Source organism: Dasypus novemcinctus, chromosome 6 (assembly GCF_030445035.2).
Source record: "Dasypus novemcinctus isolate mDasNov1 chromosome 6, mDasNov1.1.hap2, whole genome shotgun sequence".
NCBI classification, from domain to species: domain Eukaryota; kingdom Metazoa; phylum Chordata; class Mammalia; order Cingulata; family Dasypodidae; genus Dasypus; species Dasypus novemcinctus.
The window spans coordinates 31,587,878-31,605,459 of record NC_080678.1 but is presented as its reverse complement, the minus strand read 5'-3'; the positions used below and the strand labels follow the sequence as shown (position 1 = coordinate 31,605,459).

Here is a 17,582-nt window from a genome sequence, read left to right as displayed (position 1 = left end):
AATGGAATGCAGCACTGAGCTGTAATGGTCCCTAGGAAGGTATTAGCAATCCTGCTTATGAGACATGAAATGTTGCAAATCGTGGTCCTTTTTTTCCCCCTTCCTGCAAGAGGATGAGAGGAAAGCAAAGGGAGTTGGATTCTTATAGAAACTCTGCATCAAATGCTCATCCTCATTATTTCTTCTTTTCCCCAGTTCTTCCTCCTCCTCTTCCTGGTCACCCAAATACAAATGTATTAATAACAACATAAAAGAAACTGTGGCAAGCAGGTCCATCTACCTATCTATCTTCTACTCCCTCAGACTGTATATTTTCTATGTGTGAAAGAATTCCCTCTACTGTCTTTATAGAAATAGAGTCTACTATCCTCTTCAAATAGTTAAACACCACCACCTATCAGATAACTAGTGCTAACTTAGGAGCCATCTCTACCTTATAGTTGATCTCTTACAATTTTCACTTCCTCATCACAATCATTGCAGAGTGTGGCCTTGACACAGACCTTGTCTTTTATAAATAAAAGTCAGCCTTGCCCATTTGACTCTGCACCCAAGGACACCGCCAGTTCTAAATTTATTAAAACACGCATGGTCAAACTCAATATAGCAAAAGTGTCCAAGACTCAGTTGTTGTGTCAGTCCTTGACAAGCTCTTCCTTCACTCTTCAAATTAGAGCTGGTTATCCATATAGTCTGCATCTATGGCAGTTGCTAAATTAGTCCTAACAGGAAGCTCAACAATGTCAATTGATCATGTTTGAAATTACGTGACAAAAGCCCTACTATCAGATATTACAGAGAAAAGAATCCTGTAGCCACAAAGGTTTGAAGTCAAAGCATTCTCTCACTTTTGCCAAATTGTCCCAGTCTAAATCTGGACTTTTCTGTAGACCTGCATTTTGTTGTCTTTTTGGTAACCTTGCATCATACATATCTATTTTGTGTGGTGCTCTCCTTCAAACTTCAGTGTGCTTATCTGGGCTTCCAATAACATACCTTCCTTTGCCAGCACTTCTTCCCAGGGATCTGAGTCTTCCTTCCCAAAATGCCAACTACAACATGGACTATGAGCATGAATCAGAGAGATTTTTCAGCTTCTCCCAACTTCACATTATTCCTTGCCATTTGGAGTTAAAAGCAGTGGGATTAACTGCTCAGAGTTATAAGAAATGAACTTTCCTTCCACATGGATCACTTGGCGAAGCTACCAGTCAAAACAGTTTAAGCTAATTACCAACTTCATTGGTTCCTATTTTTTCAGCTTGATCCCAGTTCTAAATTAGTTGTCATGAAAAGAAGACTTCACACATTTGAAACAAGATTCTCGGTTCAACCAAAGAATCTGACTGAACCATATTTAGAGTGTGGTGTGATAATCAGTTAAATAAAAACTGGGCACAGATAATAGCTGGTGAAAGAGAAGTACATGAGGAAGAAAATGGAGGAAATGAGGTTGTACCTAAAATTGGAGAAGTAGGCTAAGCTTGTTCTCTGCCTACCTAAACTTGGATGCCCCCCCTTTCCAAAGCAGCCCTGGTGAATAATAAAGTGAGTGTTTTCTAACAAATCCAGTTGTCCCACCTCAGAATATGTTGCCTGAATATGGTGATCATTAAGAAGCTGGGTATGCTGTATAGCAGTTTTGTAGTAAAAGGAAGGGATTAGTGGCCACATCCCTTCAAGCTCAGAGTTCAGTAGAATAGGAGGTCCAGTTACTTTTAACTCTAAACCCAAGGGAACAGCATGCTCTAGTACCCATAAAAGAGGATGATGAGGTTTAATCTAAAATCTGAACAGTCTGAACCATCTGATTAAGCTAAACGAACCAGTGAAAGTATTTGAACCAATTTCATGAAGTTGTTTTCTACTCAGTTAACAAAATCAGTCAATTGCTTGACTGTAGGGGTTATTATCACTTCTGTTCTCCAGTACTACCAGTCATAGCAGACTCTGACCAGAGTCACCAACATTCACCAAGGACTAAAAGTCAAGTTTCAGGGTAAGAAACAACCAATTTAGATCACTAATTGCCCTGAGACAAGTTGACAGTCTTCTTTCAGTCCTTGGGCTTTGAAGTTGCTCTCATAGGGGTGGCCTTAATCTGAAGAAGTGTGCTCTATTATCCTAAATGTCCTCATTTTCTTCACAGCACTTTAATCAGTGATACGATTTGCAGAGTGGTGTTGGTTAACTTGCTTCTTGCCTGACTTTCCCCAGTAATAGAAACTTTACGAAGGTAGTGCTGAGAACATTCATTGTCTTAGAGTACGCAGGCACTCAAAAAAATATCTGTTCAATGGATTAATTAGGACAATAGCTTCAGAACTACAAATCAGCTGTACTCAGTCCTACATTGCTCTTGAGAGTCATCTTCCTCATGTGACACTCTAAATTGGTCACACCTCTATCCTTTTTTGACTTCCTACAGTCAAAGCAGAGAATGGACTCGGAAATTACTGTCCATTGTTTCTACTTACTCAGCATTCTCAGAGCCCTTGGAGCTTTCAAGTTCAATCCTTGGTGTTTTGGTACTTGGAATGACCTCCTGAATTGAATTCTTTTAACCTTTGTTGTCCATCCCAAAGACCACCCTCTCCATGAACGTTTCCTGTATCATTTTTCTGGATTCAATTAAAACCTGCTTTAAATTTCTTATAAAACTTTGTTAGTAAAAAAAAAAAGAGTAAAAAGAAAAATAATAGCTTACTATGGAGCAGGCACTGTTCTAAATGCTCTTCCCAAATTAACTTAATCCTCACATAATCCCACTGACATAGGTGCTGTTGCCATCTCAGTTTTACAGATGAGGATACTGAGGGACACAGAAGTTCAAACTCTTCTCCAGGTTTACAGAGCAAATAAGTGATGGAGCCAAGATAGAAACCCATGGTCTGGTTGCAAAATTCAAGTGCTTAAATACTCTGCTCTGTTTTCTCTCTCATTGGAACATCTCCCATTGCACATTCCCCCCACCTCATAGCACCTCCACCACTGGTACCACTAAACTTGCCCACATGACAACCAAATTATAAGCTCTTTGAGGACAAAGACTGTTTCTCACTGGTCTTTGTACTTCATGTAGCACCTAGCAAGGTACTTCTGCCAAGTACTTACTAAATATTTATTATTAATATAACACAATAATATCTACTTCTACAAGCTTGGCATTAACAGCATTTTAATTGAAACCTCACTATAGCCTTAGAAGGAGGCTTTTTAGCCACTTTTTACAGGTGAAGAAACATAAAATCAATAAGAATAAGTAACTCTGAAAGATCATGACCAACTCAAAGTCCAGTTTGGCTATGGCGCTGACTAATTTCTAAGTCCCTGTTATTTTGAATGCACTGCATTATCCCAAAACTTAAAGGAAACAAGTTCTTAGTAACATGAATGATTTGAAATAAGACTTTGCAGAAAGACCTGGGAGAAAAAAGTTATTTGTAAGGTTAACTTTATTCTCTATCTATCGAACGATGCTAACCTTTCGTCACTGAAAGAGAACGTATTGCGGTGACTCACCAATGGTTTCTTGCAAGAGACCAAGTGGGAAAAGTGACCTTAACCTGTTGCCTAACTGGATCCCCCATTAAGGCAGAAGAGAATCTCCAATTGACCAATGAGTGATTTCTGGAAAGGAGGGACCACCTAGTCTCAATTATGTGAAGGAATCACAAATTGGGATCCCCTTTGACAGCAACACTACCAGGACCCAGGAACATGGAAACTGACCTGCTGTTAAGTGAGCTGCATGGACAAGGACTTGGACCCCAGGTTTTAGCTCAAAGTGCACGGAATTTTGGTTGAGCTTGTGGATCAGTAGTTCTGATATCTGAAAGAAGAGACATCATAGTTAGTGTCATACTGACGATAAACAAACTTGTTGAGAATGATTTATTATGGTTACCAGAACATCCCAAAGTTAGAGTTGTGAAAAGTATAAATGATTTTATCTGATTTTGATTTTTTATTCCAGCATATGTAGATAGATTTATTTTTTTAAGTGTAACTTGGCTTTATATTCTAAATGCTACAAAATAGGACAAATTATTAGTAAATCAAATAATCTCTCTTTTAAAATATTACCCTGCATTATCTTAGAAAATCCACTACCAGTTCTTTAAGACAGCATTTTTTATACATAAGTACTTAACTTATATGTGCAATTCACACATTCTGGTGAGATTCATACACATTTTCTTTTATTTTTGATAAATAATTATTCTTCTTTGTGATGTCCTCCCTTCTCCCAACCATTCTGTGACTTTCACAGAATAGGTGCTTTGTGAATATTTTTTAAATGATAAACATAATTTTGCTAAAAAAAATATTCTATAATTATATACAAATATGTGTGAAGTACACACACAAGTTTATAAATACATGAAACAAAGCATGATCACAGCTTTAAGGGATGAATTGGCTAATCTTTGGTGCTTACAGACATCAGCTAAACTGCTCTTTGGGCTGGACAGATGCATGGAATTCAGGGCCCATGGAATATCTAACCCTAAGCCTGAAGTGGAGAACCTTGTTTTGGTAGTAACAGGATAAGGTAAGATTTTGTAGAAAAGGTAAAGTTCTTATCACTTGCATAAAGTAGAAAACACAATTCAATTTCCCCTATTTTGCTTATACATCTGAGGAATTTCTGAAATGCTATTGGGGAAAGTCCCATTCCTATTATTTTTATCAGGTCTCCTTGCTTTATTTTTAACATTCCAGTCATCAATGTCAGTGTAATATGTAAGTGTTATTTAAGTCTAATTAGATGGTCAGCTTTCTGACTGTCTTTCACTTAGTTAAATCCTTACTTCGTTTCTTTTCCTTTTAGTCCTCTGAGCCACAAAAATAACACAGGGGCCAATGGTTTTGTTTTGAAGCAGACTCCTGTGGACACCCTGGTTAGTAATGCAACATAACTACCCTGCAGATGAACTTCTTTGCTGAATAGTAGGAACTCAGTAAGATTGGTCAAGAGCAGTGGTCAAGCCTGCTCAGTCTTTCAAATGTGTCATTTGACAAATGGTACAGGAAAAATGAGACTGTGATAAAACTATATTGAAAACAACTTTTTCTCTATTTAGGCCACTGCTATTCCTGGGCACTAGGCATCTTCCAGAGGAGTTCTGAGGTGCTCTACAAATCTTACCAACACATCACACTCACATCACCATCAAAATGGCCCAGGTTTACAGGACGTGTGAATTTCCAACATAGACTGAGTAGAATGGTTTTCCTCTGTGTGCTCTGAAGTGTTGAATTGCACAAGTTCCTACTCTATCTTACTCTTTTCATTCAATTGATAGGATCTTTATAGGAATCAGTGGATTCCTATAAAGTGGATTTTTTAGTACAGGTCAATCAGAAAGCTTTTAGCTATAATACACATACGTACGTACATGCATGCTCATATATAAATGTATATATGTATGTGAATAGTATATTAAATTATATTAAATTCTATAATTATATACAAATATGTGTGAAGTACATACACAAGGTTATAAATACATATATACATATATTAGTATATATTTATAATTGCAAGAAAAGTATTTTTACTCAAAAATGAAAGCTTGTCAGATGCAATTAAGGAATTGTCTGATTCTACAATGTCCATCATATGGACAAAAGGGAACTATGTATTCACAAGAGAGAAGCATCCATATTTCAACCACTGAAGTGATATGTACTCCTTGCATCTGGGGATCTTATCTCCTCAAGTGAGATATATAAAAAACTAAACTAGAAAATAGAGCTCGTCAAAATAGCATGCTTCTCATTTATAATCTACAGGAGAGTCTCCTGTGAAAGTAATTAACTCCCTAGATTTTCATGGTTTATAACATTGCTTCGTTGGCTTTATCTGTATCATTTACAAACTTAAGTAGGCCTACGCATAAATAATCCGGTAGCAGAAAGTATTTCTCGTGTATTTAACTTGCATCAAAGGGCCTGAAGTAAAGAACATATACTTTGTGGGAAAGAAATTATGTTCAAAAAACAAAACTAAATGAAATTTACATAGCATACAAGGATGAACTCATTTAGAACTAGGTACTTCTCTACTCCAATAAATCAGTTTGAAACACTATTGACAGAACTTGACAATATTTTAAATGTTTTCCATGCCACTTGCAAGTGTTTACCCAGTATTATTTTCACCATGTCCTGAGACATTACATATATTTTAAAGAATAATTTACAAGCATTGAACACTTTACACTTTATATTATTAAAACCCTTATTTCTTCTAACACAGCACATCTTAAGTGTTAGTGCTGGTAACCCACAGAAGGGAATATCGAGCTTAAAGGACATACCTGTTTATCCAGTCAATATTTGAAAAGTTGAGGCTAGACTTTAGATTTGTTTGACTCCTAATCCTAGAGCATTTCCATTCAAAACATGCTCCTTTAACCAGCTGACAAAGAGAGGAAGCAAAAGATATTTGGAGAGAGGTCTGGCTTAGCAGGTTTAGGAGATGGGGAAAAAATGCAGCATTTCATTAATTATGCTGGCATTACTCAATCCTCTGTGAAGCACAAAACTTTTAACACCAGTACTATGTCAGCTGACCAGTATGAGCTAGAGGAATAGGCAGTCCCTAACGCTAGTCCCAGGATTGCCATTTAGTGTACATCAGCGAATATAATTTGTAGTTTCGAGGGTCTCCATTTGACTAAGAAACGTGTCAAAGAGATGACAATCTATAAAATAGTGTGACAATAGACTAAATTAGAAGAACCAGAACCTGCCTGATAAAGGCTCAAATGAAATAATGTGCAATTGCTGGGAGAGTAAACCCACCGAAGTGTGAATAATTTATTTCTGTTTTTGTCCAATGAGGAGTATATTGATTTTGCAGATTACATTAATCCTTTGCACTCATCATCCCTCTTCTGATGCTCTCCTAGACAGTCTATTCTCTAGTCTCCCTTTAGTTAAATAAACATGATAAAAGAAGCAATAATTTATTACTCTTGTATCTGTCTATTTGGTGGAATACACCTAGAATTCAAATTCCATTCAAATTCACTTAAAAAGAGAGTACAGAATCAATAAAAATACTAGGAGAGCTACCATCCAAAGGATGTGGTGGGCAGTACCTGCTACAGGATTAATCTCATTTTCTTCTTTGGAAAAGTCTGAACTATAACGTAGCAACCAAAATTGGCTGGATTATGCAGAGGCAACACTATTCAAACCATAGGGGTGTATGTCTTGCTCAGCTTTCACATCAAATGCAGGGAGGCAGCAGGAGTCTTGTCATCATGGACACTCAAGGACACAGGCTGGTGGGGCAGCCACCAACTCAAACATTTCCACTGACTACACAAAAGGGAGAGCAGGATCCACAATTGGCATTTAAGTACTTCAACACAGAAGTGACAAAAATCACGTATGCTCGCAACTCACAGGCCAGAATTAGGCATGTCGCTCCACCCAGACTCATGGGTACAACCCTACTGTGTACCCAAAAGGTGGTGGGCTAGAAGTACATCGTCTAAAGCAGTGATGGTTACCACACAAATAACACACAATATCCAAATGATTTTTAATACCTTTTTTCTTATTAGAAAAATTGTAGGTTTACAGAAAGTTCATGTAGAAAAGATTGAGGTCCCATATCTATCCCATCACATACACAGTTTTCCCATGATTAACACTTTGCATTAGTGTGGTACCTTTGTTAAAATTGATGAAACAATATTATTATAATTATACTATTAACTATTGTCCATGTGTTGTATAGGCCTATGTGGCATTTTGTTTATGTTTTTATTCTAATAAATGTATACAAATTAAAATCCCCCCCTTAAACCACACTCAAACATAAAATTCAATGGTGTTAATTAAACTCGCAATGCTGGGGTAACATAACTACCATCGATTTCCACAACTTATCCATCACCCCAAATAGAAACTCTATATCAATTAAGCATTAATTGCCTACCCTCCTCCTGCCTGTGGTAACCTGAATTCTAATTTCAGACACTATGAATTTGCTTATTCGAATTATTCCATATCAGTGAGTTCATATGATTGCTCTTTGTGTGTGGCTTATTTCACTCACCACATTATCTTCTTCAAAGTTCATCCATGTTGTCTCATATATAAGAATGTTATTCCTTTTATGGATGAATAATATGCCATTGTATGCATATAGCACATTTTGTTTATCCATTCATCTGTTGACAGATACTTGGGTTCTTTGGAGAAGTGGCTATTTAAGTTTTTTGTTTTGTTCTTTCCCCCATTTTGTAATTGGGTTGTTTGACTTTTTGTGGTTGAATTGTAGAACGTTCTATTATAGGTATTGGATATTAATTAATATAGGGATATGTAGTATCCAAATATTTTCTCTCTTTCTGTACATTGTCTTTTTACTTTCCTAATGAAATCCTTTGATATTTAAGTTTTTAGTTTTGGTGTTTTGTTTTTTTTTTAACTTTTCAGTATATGCTTTTTTTAAAAATTTCTCCTCCCTCCCCACACACCCCCAGGTGTCTGTTCTCTGTGTCCATTCACTGTGTGTTCTTCTGTATCCACTTGTATTCTTGTCAGTGGCACCAGGAATCTGTGTTTCTTTTTGTTGCATCATCTTGCTACGTCAGCTCTCTGTGTTTGCAGCACCACTCCTGGGCAGTCTGTACTTTTTTTGTGCGGGGTGGCTCTCCTTACGGGGTGCACTCCTTACATGTGGGGGACACCCTGTGTGGCATGGCAATCCTTGTATGCATCAGCACTGCATGTGGGCCAACTCACCACATGGGTCAGGAGGCCCTGGGGATCGAACCCTGGACCTCCCATGTGGTAGGCAGACACACCAACAGTTAAATCTGCTTCCCAAGTTTTTAATTTTGATGAGTCTCATGTCTATTTTTCCCTTCATTGCTTGTGCTTTTGGTGTAAAGTCTAAGAAAACATTGCCTAACACTATGGTACTACAGATGCTTCCCTGTTTTCTTCCAGGAGTTTTATAGTTTTGGTTGTTATATTTAGGTCTTTGATCCATTTTGAGATATTTTTTGTTTATGGTATCCTCCTTCATTCATTTGCATAAGGATATCCTGTTTACCCAGCACCATTTGTTGAAGAAACTATCCTTTTCCCATTGCATGATCTTTGGCACTTTGTTAGCAAATATATCACACTAATGAAGGTTGTTGTTGATATGGGAAAGTGTGGGAGGGGAAAAGAGTGGGGCATATGGGAATCTCCTACATATTTTTTGTAACATGCAATCTAAAATTTCTTTAAAAATTAAAAAAAAAGAAAGTACAAGCTCAATATAAAACAAAACAAAAAATTAGTTGGCTATAAAGGTGAGAGTTGATTTCTGAGCTCTCAATTCAATTGTTGATCTATATGTCTGTCTGCCCACATGCCAGTACCATTTTGTTTAGATTACTGTAGCTTTGTACTAAGTTTTAAAATTGGGAAATATGAGTCTTCCAACTTGGTTCTCTTTTTCCAACATGGTTTTGTTTATTTGGGACCACTTATACTTCCATATGAATTTGATGGTTGGCTTTTCTACTTCTTGAAAGGTGACTGTTGGAATTTTGATTGGGATTGCATTGAATTTATAAAACAGTTAGGTCAAGTCCTCAGCTTCCTTGGTTCTGCCCTTGAAGTTATTTTGCCTTCAATCTGTCCCTTCTCTGTCCCTTTCAGGCATTACTTCTGTTTATACAAATTTTGCAAAAAAATCTTGATGGCTTTGCCTGCACTTCCAGAGAGTCAAAACCATCATATTCAGAACTTTCCATAGATACTTTCTGAATAACTGCATTTCTAATCCTGAATTCTTCTGAGATGTCTGCAGGCTCCATGTTCAGTCACACTACACACTCTTTACGATTTATAATTGGATTCTTCAGTTAAACCCTCATGTGGAACCCTACCTTCTAGAAACTCCCCTCCTGTAAGCTCAGAGAGGTTCATGATAGAGTCATGTCTAGTGTTAGTCTCAGGGGACACTACCTTGATAGGCTGAGAATTTTCCAAATCATTAATTTCTGGTTCCTTTGTGTTTGAGCATTTAATTCTCAGCTTATGCCTTTGCTCTTACATTTTACTAAAAGCTGCAAGTAGAAACCACACTGTACCTGCCATCCTTAACTTGGAAATCAGCTCAGCAAAATATCTGAGTTCATTGCTTTCAAGTTCTGGCTTCTATGCAATATCAGAACACAATTTGGTTAAGTTCTGTGCCACTTTATAACAAGGATTGCCTTTCTTCCCATTTCCAATGATACATTCATCACGTCTTTCTAAGGCCTCGCTGAAAGTACCTTTAGTGTTAATATTTCTACCAATAGGCTATTCTTGATGAACTCCAAAACTATTTCTACATTTTTAGGTATTTGCAATAGCAGCACTCCACTCGTGGTAGCAAAAACTGTTCTTTTTCTAGTTGTTAAAACAAATACCATAAAATGGGTTGGCTTAACAATAGGTATTTACTGGATCTTGGTTTCAGAGCCTACAGGGCTTCCTTTGTCCTGGGGTCAGTATCTTTTGTCTGGCCAGCAATCTTTGGGGTTCCCTTACTTTTCAGTCTCATAGCAAATGCACGTGGTGGCATCTTCTTCTTTCTCTTCCAAGTTCTACTGACTTCCAGGTTCTTACTTCTCCTTATAAATTCTCTTTCTTTTAGTTTCTAATTTTCTTTGTTTTTAAATATTTTAACCATCTTAGATTAAGGCCCATTGTCTTTCAGTTTGGGTACACCATAAATAACAACATCTTCAAAGATCCTATTTATAAATTGGTCCACAGCCACAGGACCAGGACCTAAACATGCTTTTTGTGAGGAACATGAGTCAATCCCTAAACCTCATACTATTAATATAGACTGTCTATTTCTCCATCAAATCTATCAATACTTGCTTCATATATTTTGGAGCTCTGCCTTTAGGCACATATATGTTTATAATGGTTATGTCTTCTTGTTATATTGACCTCTTCTTGGAATATAGTGACCTTTCTTGTCCCTCATAACAGTTTATGCCCTTAAAGTCTATTTTACCTGTTATTACTATAGCTACCCCAGCCCTCTTTTTGTTACTATTTGCATGGAATAATTTTTTCCACCCTTTCACTGTCAACCTACTTGTGTCTTCAAATTTAAAGTGAGTCTCATAAATAACATATAATTAGGCCATGCTTTTTCATCCATTCTGCCAGTCTCTGTCTTTTGACTGAAGAGTTTAATTCATTTATATTTAAAGTGACAATTGGTAATGCAGGACTTTATTCTGCCATTTTGCTATTTGGTCTAAGTAAGACTTACAAGTTTTTTATTCCCCAGTTGTTCTGATAATGTCTACTTTCATATTAATTGATTTTTTGTTGTGTAGTGTTTTGAGTACCTTCTCATTTCCTTCTCAATGTATATTTCAGATATTTTCTTTATGGTTACCTTGGAGTTTAAATTGAACATTGTAAGTGTATAACAGTCACATTTGATTTGAAACCAATTTAACTTCAATAGCCTACACAAATATTATTTCTATAACCCTCTGTTCCCAGCACATTTTGTTGTTGTTGTTGTACTTATGCATTTAGAACCTGTAAGAAGTAAAAAGTTGAGTTACATACCAAAAAAATACTGGCATTTATGATTACCATACTCAGGGGTCTTTATTTCTTCATGCTGCTTCAATCCACTGTCCAGAATCCTTTCCTTTCAGTTTAAAGAACTCCTTTTAGCATTGCTTATAGAGAATTCTCATAGTGACAAACTCCTTCAGGTTTTGTTTGTGTGGGAAAGTCTTACTCTCACCCTTATTTTTTAATGACGGTTTTGCTAGATATAAAATTTTTGGTTGGCAAATATTTTCAGGATTTAAATATGTCATCCCTCTGTCTTCTTGTCTCCATAGCTTCTGATGAGAAATTGGAACTTAATCTTACTATGGCTCTCTTGTACATAATGTGTTGCTTTCCTTTTGTAGTTTTCAGAACTATCTGCTTGCCCTTGGCAATAGACAATTTGACTACTATGTGTCTGGGCATGGTTCTCTTTGAGTTTCTCCTGTTTGGGAATTTCGAATGTATGTATTCATGTCTTTCCTTAAATTTGGGATGTTTCATGCCATTATTTCTTTGAATATTCCTTCTGCCTCTTTCTTTCTTTCTCTCTTTCTTTTTTCTCCTTTTGGGACTCCCATAATGCATATATTGGTATACTTGGTGGTGCCTCACAGGTCTTTTAGACTCTTTTCATTCTTTTTAATCTTTCTGCTCCTCAACTTGAATCATTTTTATTGTCTTGTCTTTGGGTTTACTATTTCTTCTGCCAGCTCCAGTATGCTGTTGAAACCCTCTAGGGATGTTTTCCTTTCAATTATTTTGGTCTTCAACTCCAGTATTTCTATCTGGCTCCTTTTAAAATTTCTATCTCTTTGTTGAGATTCTCATATTGTTCATTCATCATTTTCCTGATAGCCTTTAGTTTTTTTTCCTCCACATTTTCCTTTATCTCCTTAATAATACAGATAATTTTTAAAGTCTTTGTCTGGCATGCCTAAAATTTGGTCTTCTTTGTTGATGGTTCCTGAATTTTTATCTTGTTCCTTTATATAGCCCATCATTTGTTTCTCTTTTTTGTCTTGTAACCTTTTGTTAAACAATGTACATTTTAATATTTTAATGTGTTAGTGTTCAGGTTTTGTCCCTGAGTTTTCTGTCCCTTAAATTTGATGAGACAGAAATTTCCTTGAATGTCAGAAGCTAACAAATACAAACAAACCAATGTGAAAAACAAATTTCACTATCTTTGCAAATTGGCTCTACATTGCCTGGAGCTCTCCTTCAGACTTTAGTCCTCCTATTAAGAAGATCAACCCAAGGTGAAAGTGAAGTGTGGGGACTTCTCCTTTTCTGAGTCTGCTTGTCCTGGGCTTGTGCTTGCTCAGGGCCTTAGGAATTCCCCCATTTACAGGAACTTAAATGCCCCCTGTATTCCCTTTGAAATAGACTTTCCTCCCCTCCTTGATACTCTATTGTATGTCTTAAAGCAGGTAATACTTTGCCCCAGGCAGTTTTGGTTAATTGTTTCATATACTGTCTTAGTTGAGTTTTGATTAATTGTTTCATATACTGCCTTAGGTGTCCCAAGCTGCTTTTGCCTGGAGGGAAAGTTCTGGGTAGGTAAACTGAGAAGCATTTCCTGGTTCAGTCTTTAGGCTACCACCCTACAGATTTGCACCAGCATACAGGCACCACAGTGCATACTGGTTGTATATGTTCTTTCTGTAACAGGAACAGGGACCCATAATAGAAATCCACACAATGCCAAGGAGGAGGTAAGGGACGAACTAGTAAGTGACCTTGAACTTGGCCTATCATTTCTAAAGTTGTGTTTTCTTGAGTCAGCACTCACCCAGTTACTGCAATCAGTTAACTATTTTCTGGAGTTTTAAGGAAGATGGCACCACCAGTTTTTACCTGTTGTTAAAAGATTCTGTGTGGCAATTTGGCTTCCTGAAGTGTCTTATTCTGCCATCTTGGTTAAATGGAAGTCCCAAATGATTTTTAATGAAGCCAGTAGAGAAATGCACACTCTTTAATTATTATACTGGAAATGTCAAGCATTGAAACATGACAAAAGAGAAGTTTAGGGCCAAGAGAAGAGTCAGTAAATTTACATAACCCAAAGAAGTGGTACAAGATGAAAACATGGGTTAAAATATTGGTTTCCACAAATTTATTAGTGGCAAAGCTACACTAGGACAAAATACTAATGCTTATCTTTGAAATTGGTAGGAGAAATGCCAGCTTTACTAAACATAATTAGAATTTGGTGCCATGTTTAGAGAAAGTCTTGCTTAGGTTGACCTTGGAGCTGACCCAGTCAATCAGCCCTGATCCTGAAGGGTCCCTTCAGCTAGTATTTGTATTGTCTTCCTTTTGTATTCAACATAAAAAGTGATCTTTCTCAATTCATATGAAATGATTTCTGGATTAAATCATGGGGAAAGACATGAAGCCAAAAACTAAGTTCTAAGAAACAACAGCTCACCCAATCCCAGTGTTCCTTAGCAAAAAAGAATTAGCTGAATTTATATGCCCAAGAGGTTTCTGGGATGATGGAGCATAGTGAATAAAGAAACAAACCAGAATGAAGAAACAAATACTTCTTTTCTCGAATTCCTCGTTGCCAGCCCTAATCTTTTCTTCTCCTTATGCCATATTCCTTTTGACCTAACTTTTACCTACTTTGCTGTAAATTATAGGTCATTACTTTAGTGAACTCCAAAGTATTTCCATAATTCAACTACCCCACGTTAAAAATTCTGGACTGTGGGAGCAGATGTGGCTCAAGCTGTTGAGCACCTGTTTCCTACATGGGATGTCCTGAGTTCAGTTCCCAGTGCCTCCTCAAAACAAACAAATGGAAAAAAAAAAAAAAACAACTCAGGGGAACCAACAGGGTTCAGTGATTGAGCACCAGCTTCCCATGTATGAGGTCCCAGGTTCAACTGCCAGCCCTGGTACATAAAATTAAAAAAAAAAAATCTGGACTGTAAGGGAAGTCTATGTAGCTATATAGAAAATAGTCTGAGGTCATTAATTACATTATATAATGAAGCTTTTAATTTCTTAAAATGCTGCCAGTAGGCCATTCTATTTTCAGTGATACTGTCCATTTCCTTGGAGTTCAGATTCTGCATGTCAAAAGTGTACAGTAACACAGTCAAAGAGGAAATACGTTGTTTGTTGTTGAGGCTTTTTCCATAATTTTTTGTTACTTTGAAATGTGTCCATGTCTTTAAGGATTCTGAAAGATAACATGTAGGCTCTCTCTCCCCCCAGAACAGCATCACAAACAACCTCAACAGAGTAGGTGGTCTTATTTTCCTCCAGGAGAGCCAGGTACAAATCTACTCACCTCTGAGGACTCAGGGGCAAGTAGGTGTGGTAGTGACAGGTAGGAGCTGTTTAATGCCTGGGTAACTGGCCTCAGAGGATGTACTAGCCCTGATGAGGCCAGCTAAGGGCAAGCAAGTCTTTTCTCACTCACCAGAGGTCTGAAATGAAGACTAGTGGAACCCTTCCAGACAAAGGTCACTTGATTAACCCAGCCTGCATCATCTTGATAACAGGGTCAAGTACTTCTCACTGTGAGAAATTTTCAATTTATTTCACAGATAAGATAGCTCGATCCAAGTCAGCATCACAGCTCCCCTGGGAATGGCGTCAGAGGAAGCTAAGGGAGGAGAGCCAAGAGCGCTTGGCTTGGGCCTTGACCCTGCATTCTTCAGGGTCCATCTGGCCAGGATCCCACTTTTTCCCTTGCAGGGTGTTCTGAATTATATCTTTATAAAAAAGGACAAGACCATTAACTGAGGGGATGAAATTAACCCTTCCCCCGTTCTAGCTAAGACTCAAAGTGCAACCTTCAGGAGAGGAGATGCATTTCTATGGTTTATTTTTGCTTTGTAGTTGTTTTACATTTCAGTTTAATGTATTACAGTATAAGTCAGTTACTTTTGCCTAAACAGTATTTCTTCTCCCTCCTCCATATACACATGTATACATATACATATATACATATACATATATATATACATATACATATATTTGAGGAATCATGTTCTTCTATTCCCAATCCATTTAAAGATGTATCACCATAAAGCCTTGATGCAGAGAGAGTATAAAATGCCTGAACTGTCCCTGGTGGCGCTCTACCCCCTGACTGCAGTGACTGGTTAAAAAATGCCCACTTAAGCTAAGGTGGGCCAGGTGAGAATTATAAACCTAGGGTTCTTGCTGGTTTCATCAGGTAAAAGACATTCTCTTTTGGATGGGGTAATAAGCTGTCTAAATGGAAGATGGGGCTTCCTGCTTTCCTATGCGTTGGCTTAATTCTCAGGAATACTTCTCATGTGGTTGCAAAGAAAAGAAATGGAGAGGGAAGAAAAGAGAGAGAAAGAGGGAGTCGTTTGGTGATGCTTTGGAGTGTTCATAAATTGATTTTTTTCTTCTTCATACTCTTTGAATTGGTTATGTCATTTGATGTCATTTCCTGATGCAACAGCAGTAGTACTTTTAGACCCATGGATGTAAAGTGGTGTCCACGTCTATGCCAGCAGCATGGTGCAGTGGAAAGATCACTAAGCTTGAGAATCTAATTCTCCTGAGGGGTTGTGTCACCTCAGGTAAGTCATTTCACCCTGCTGGGGTCTGAATTACTTCACTTTAAAATGACTGAGCAGAAAGAAGGATTAGAAGATCCTACCTAGGAAAAAGGTCTCCAAGAGGTGTACTATACTTTTATATCAGGGTAATATTATTATCACCTATTACAACACTAATTTCTTGTGTATGTAACTTGGCATTTGTTTGGTATTCGGTTTGGCAACATTACTGCACCCTTAAATCAGGGTAATATTATCAACTTCTATGACACTAATTTCTTACAAACTTGGCTTGGCATTTGTTTGGTTACTGGGCTTACTTTGGTTTGAGTCCAAGACTAGCCTGATAAACTGGCAATTTCATTTAGCAGAGTTACAATCTAGTGTGGTACTTTGTTTTCCTTTAATGTTATAAGCCTGCATGAGAACTCAAGTGGACTCATCATCACTCTAAGCTATAGGTGCTCAGATATGGTTTTCCCTTGTCTTATTTTACTCCTCTTGTCCATTTTGCATGGTTTCTATTCATTAATATTTTTTCCTTACCTCCACCAACCTCTCTCCTGTAACACATGGCCTTGACTATACCACACAGTATCTTTAAGAGGCCCTAAGCTTTTTTTATTCTTCACACCTTCTCTTTCTATCAAAAAATGACCCTAAATGTCTCCATCACATATTTATCATTTATTGAGCATTGACTTCAGGGCAAGAATTTTTCTGTTTTACTTCTTTAATCCTCCCAAACATCCTGTGAGGTAGGTATTATAGATTGAGGGACTTTGGCTAATATTGAACTTTTCTGGGATTTATTTTCCTCATCTTTAAAATAGAAACAATGAATATCAAAGCAATGAAAGTTTCTTAATAGGCAATAGAAGTTTCAAAGAGAGGATCCCAAATCGTTTCCACTCTTTCCCTCAAGGAAACATATAAAAAAGTATTACATTTTTAGCAAAAAAATAGAGCATGTGAGAAATAAAAATGCATTGATCATGTGGTAGCTAGGAAAGTAGCTCGCTCTAAATTTGAGCTTCCTTTCATATTTGGGAATATTTTAATTTTGTATTTAATGGAAAACCAATAAGATTTCCAGAGGAGAAATAACTATAAGTGTTCATTCCTAACTGTCTTGGGTAGGATCTACCTCTTCTCTAGGCCCTCCTCAGGGTTGTGGTAACAGAAGTAACCCATTCTTGCTCCTAATAAATTGCAGGTGCAGATAATTTATAGAACATAAAGGGAAGCTCAGTCCCAGGGGTGAGCATTTCTGATGGGCTACCTCCTGTCTGCCCTTCAACAGCAGTTCACTAGGAAAAGGTGTTCAACAGGACTTTCCTTGACAGCACTGCTCTTCATGACTTGCACACAGAGAAAATTACAGAGCTGAGTCTTCTCCAGAGTGAGAAAGTGGCAGTTGAAAGG

At 37.3% G+C, this 17,582-nt stretch overlaps 1 protein-coding gene across 3 annotated transcripts in view; it reads right to left on the bottom strand.

Annotated features, from left to right (window-relative positions):
- SORCS1 (sortilin related VPS10 domain containing receptor 1) overlaps positions 1–17,582 on the bottom strand; it is a 528,310-nt gene that overhangs the window by 18,636 nt on the left and 492,092 nt on the right. For all 3 annotated transcript variants that reach the window (XM_058298482.2, XM_071215682.1, XM_058298481.2), the window contains exon 24: positions 3,733–3,832. In XM_058298482.2, the coding sequence (XP_058154465.1) occupies positions 3,733–3,832 (100 nt within the window). The remainder of the gene's footprint in view (positions 1–3,732; positions 3,833–17,582) is intronic.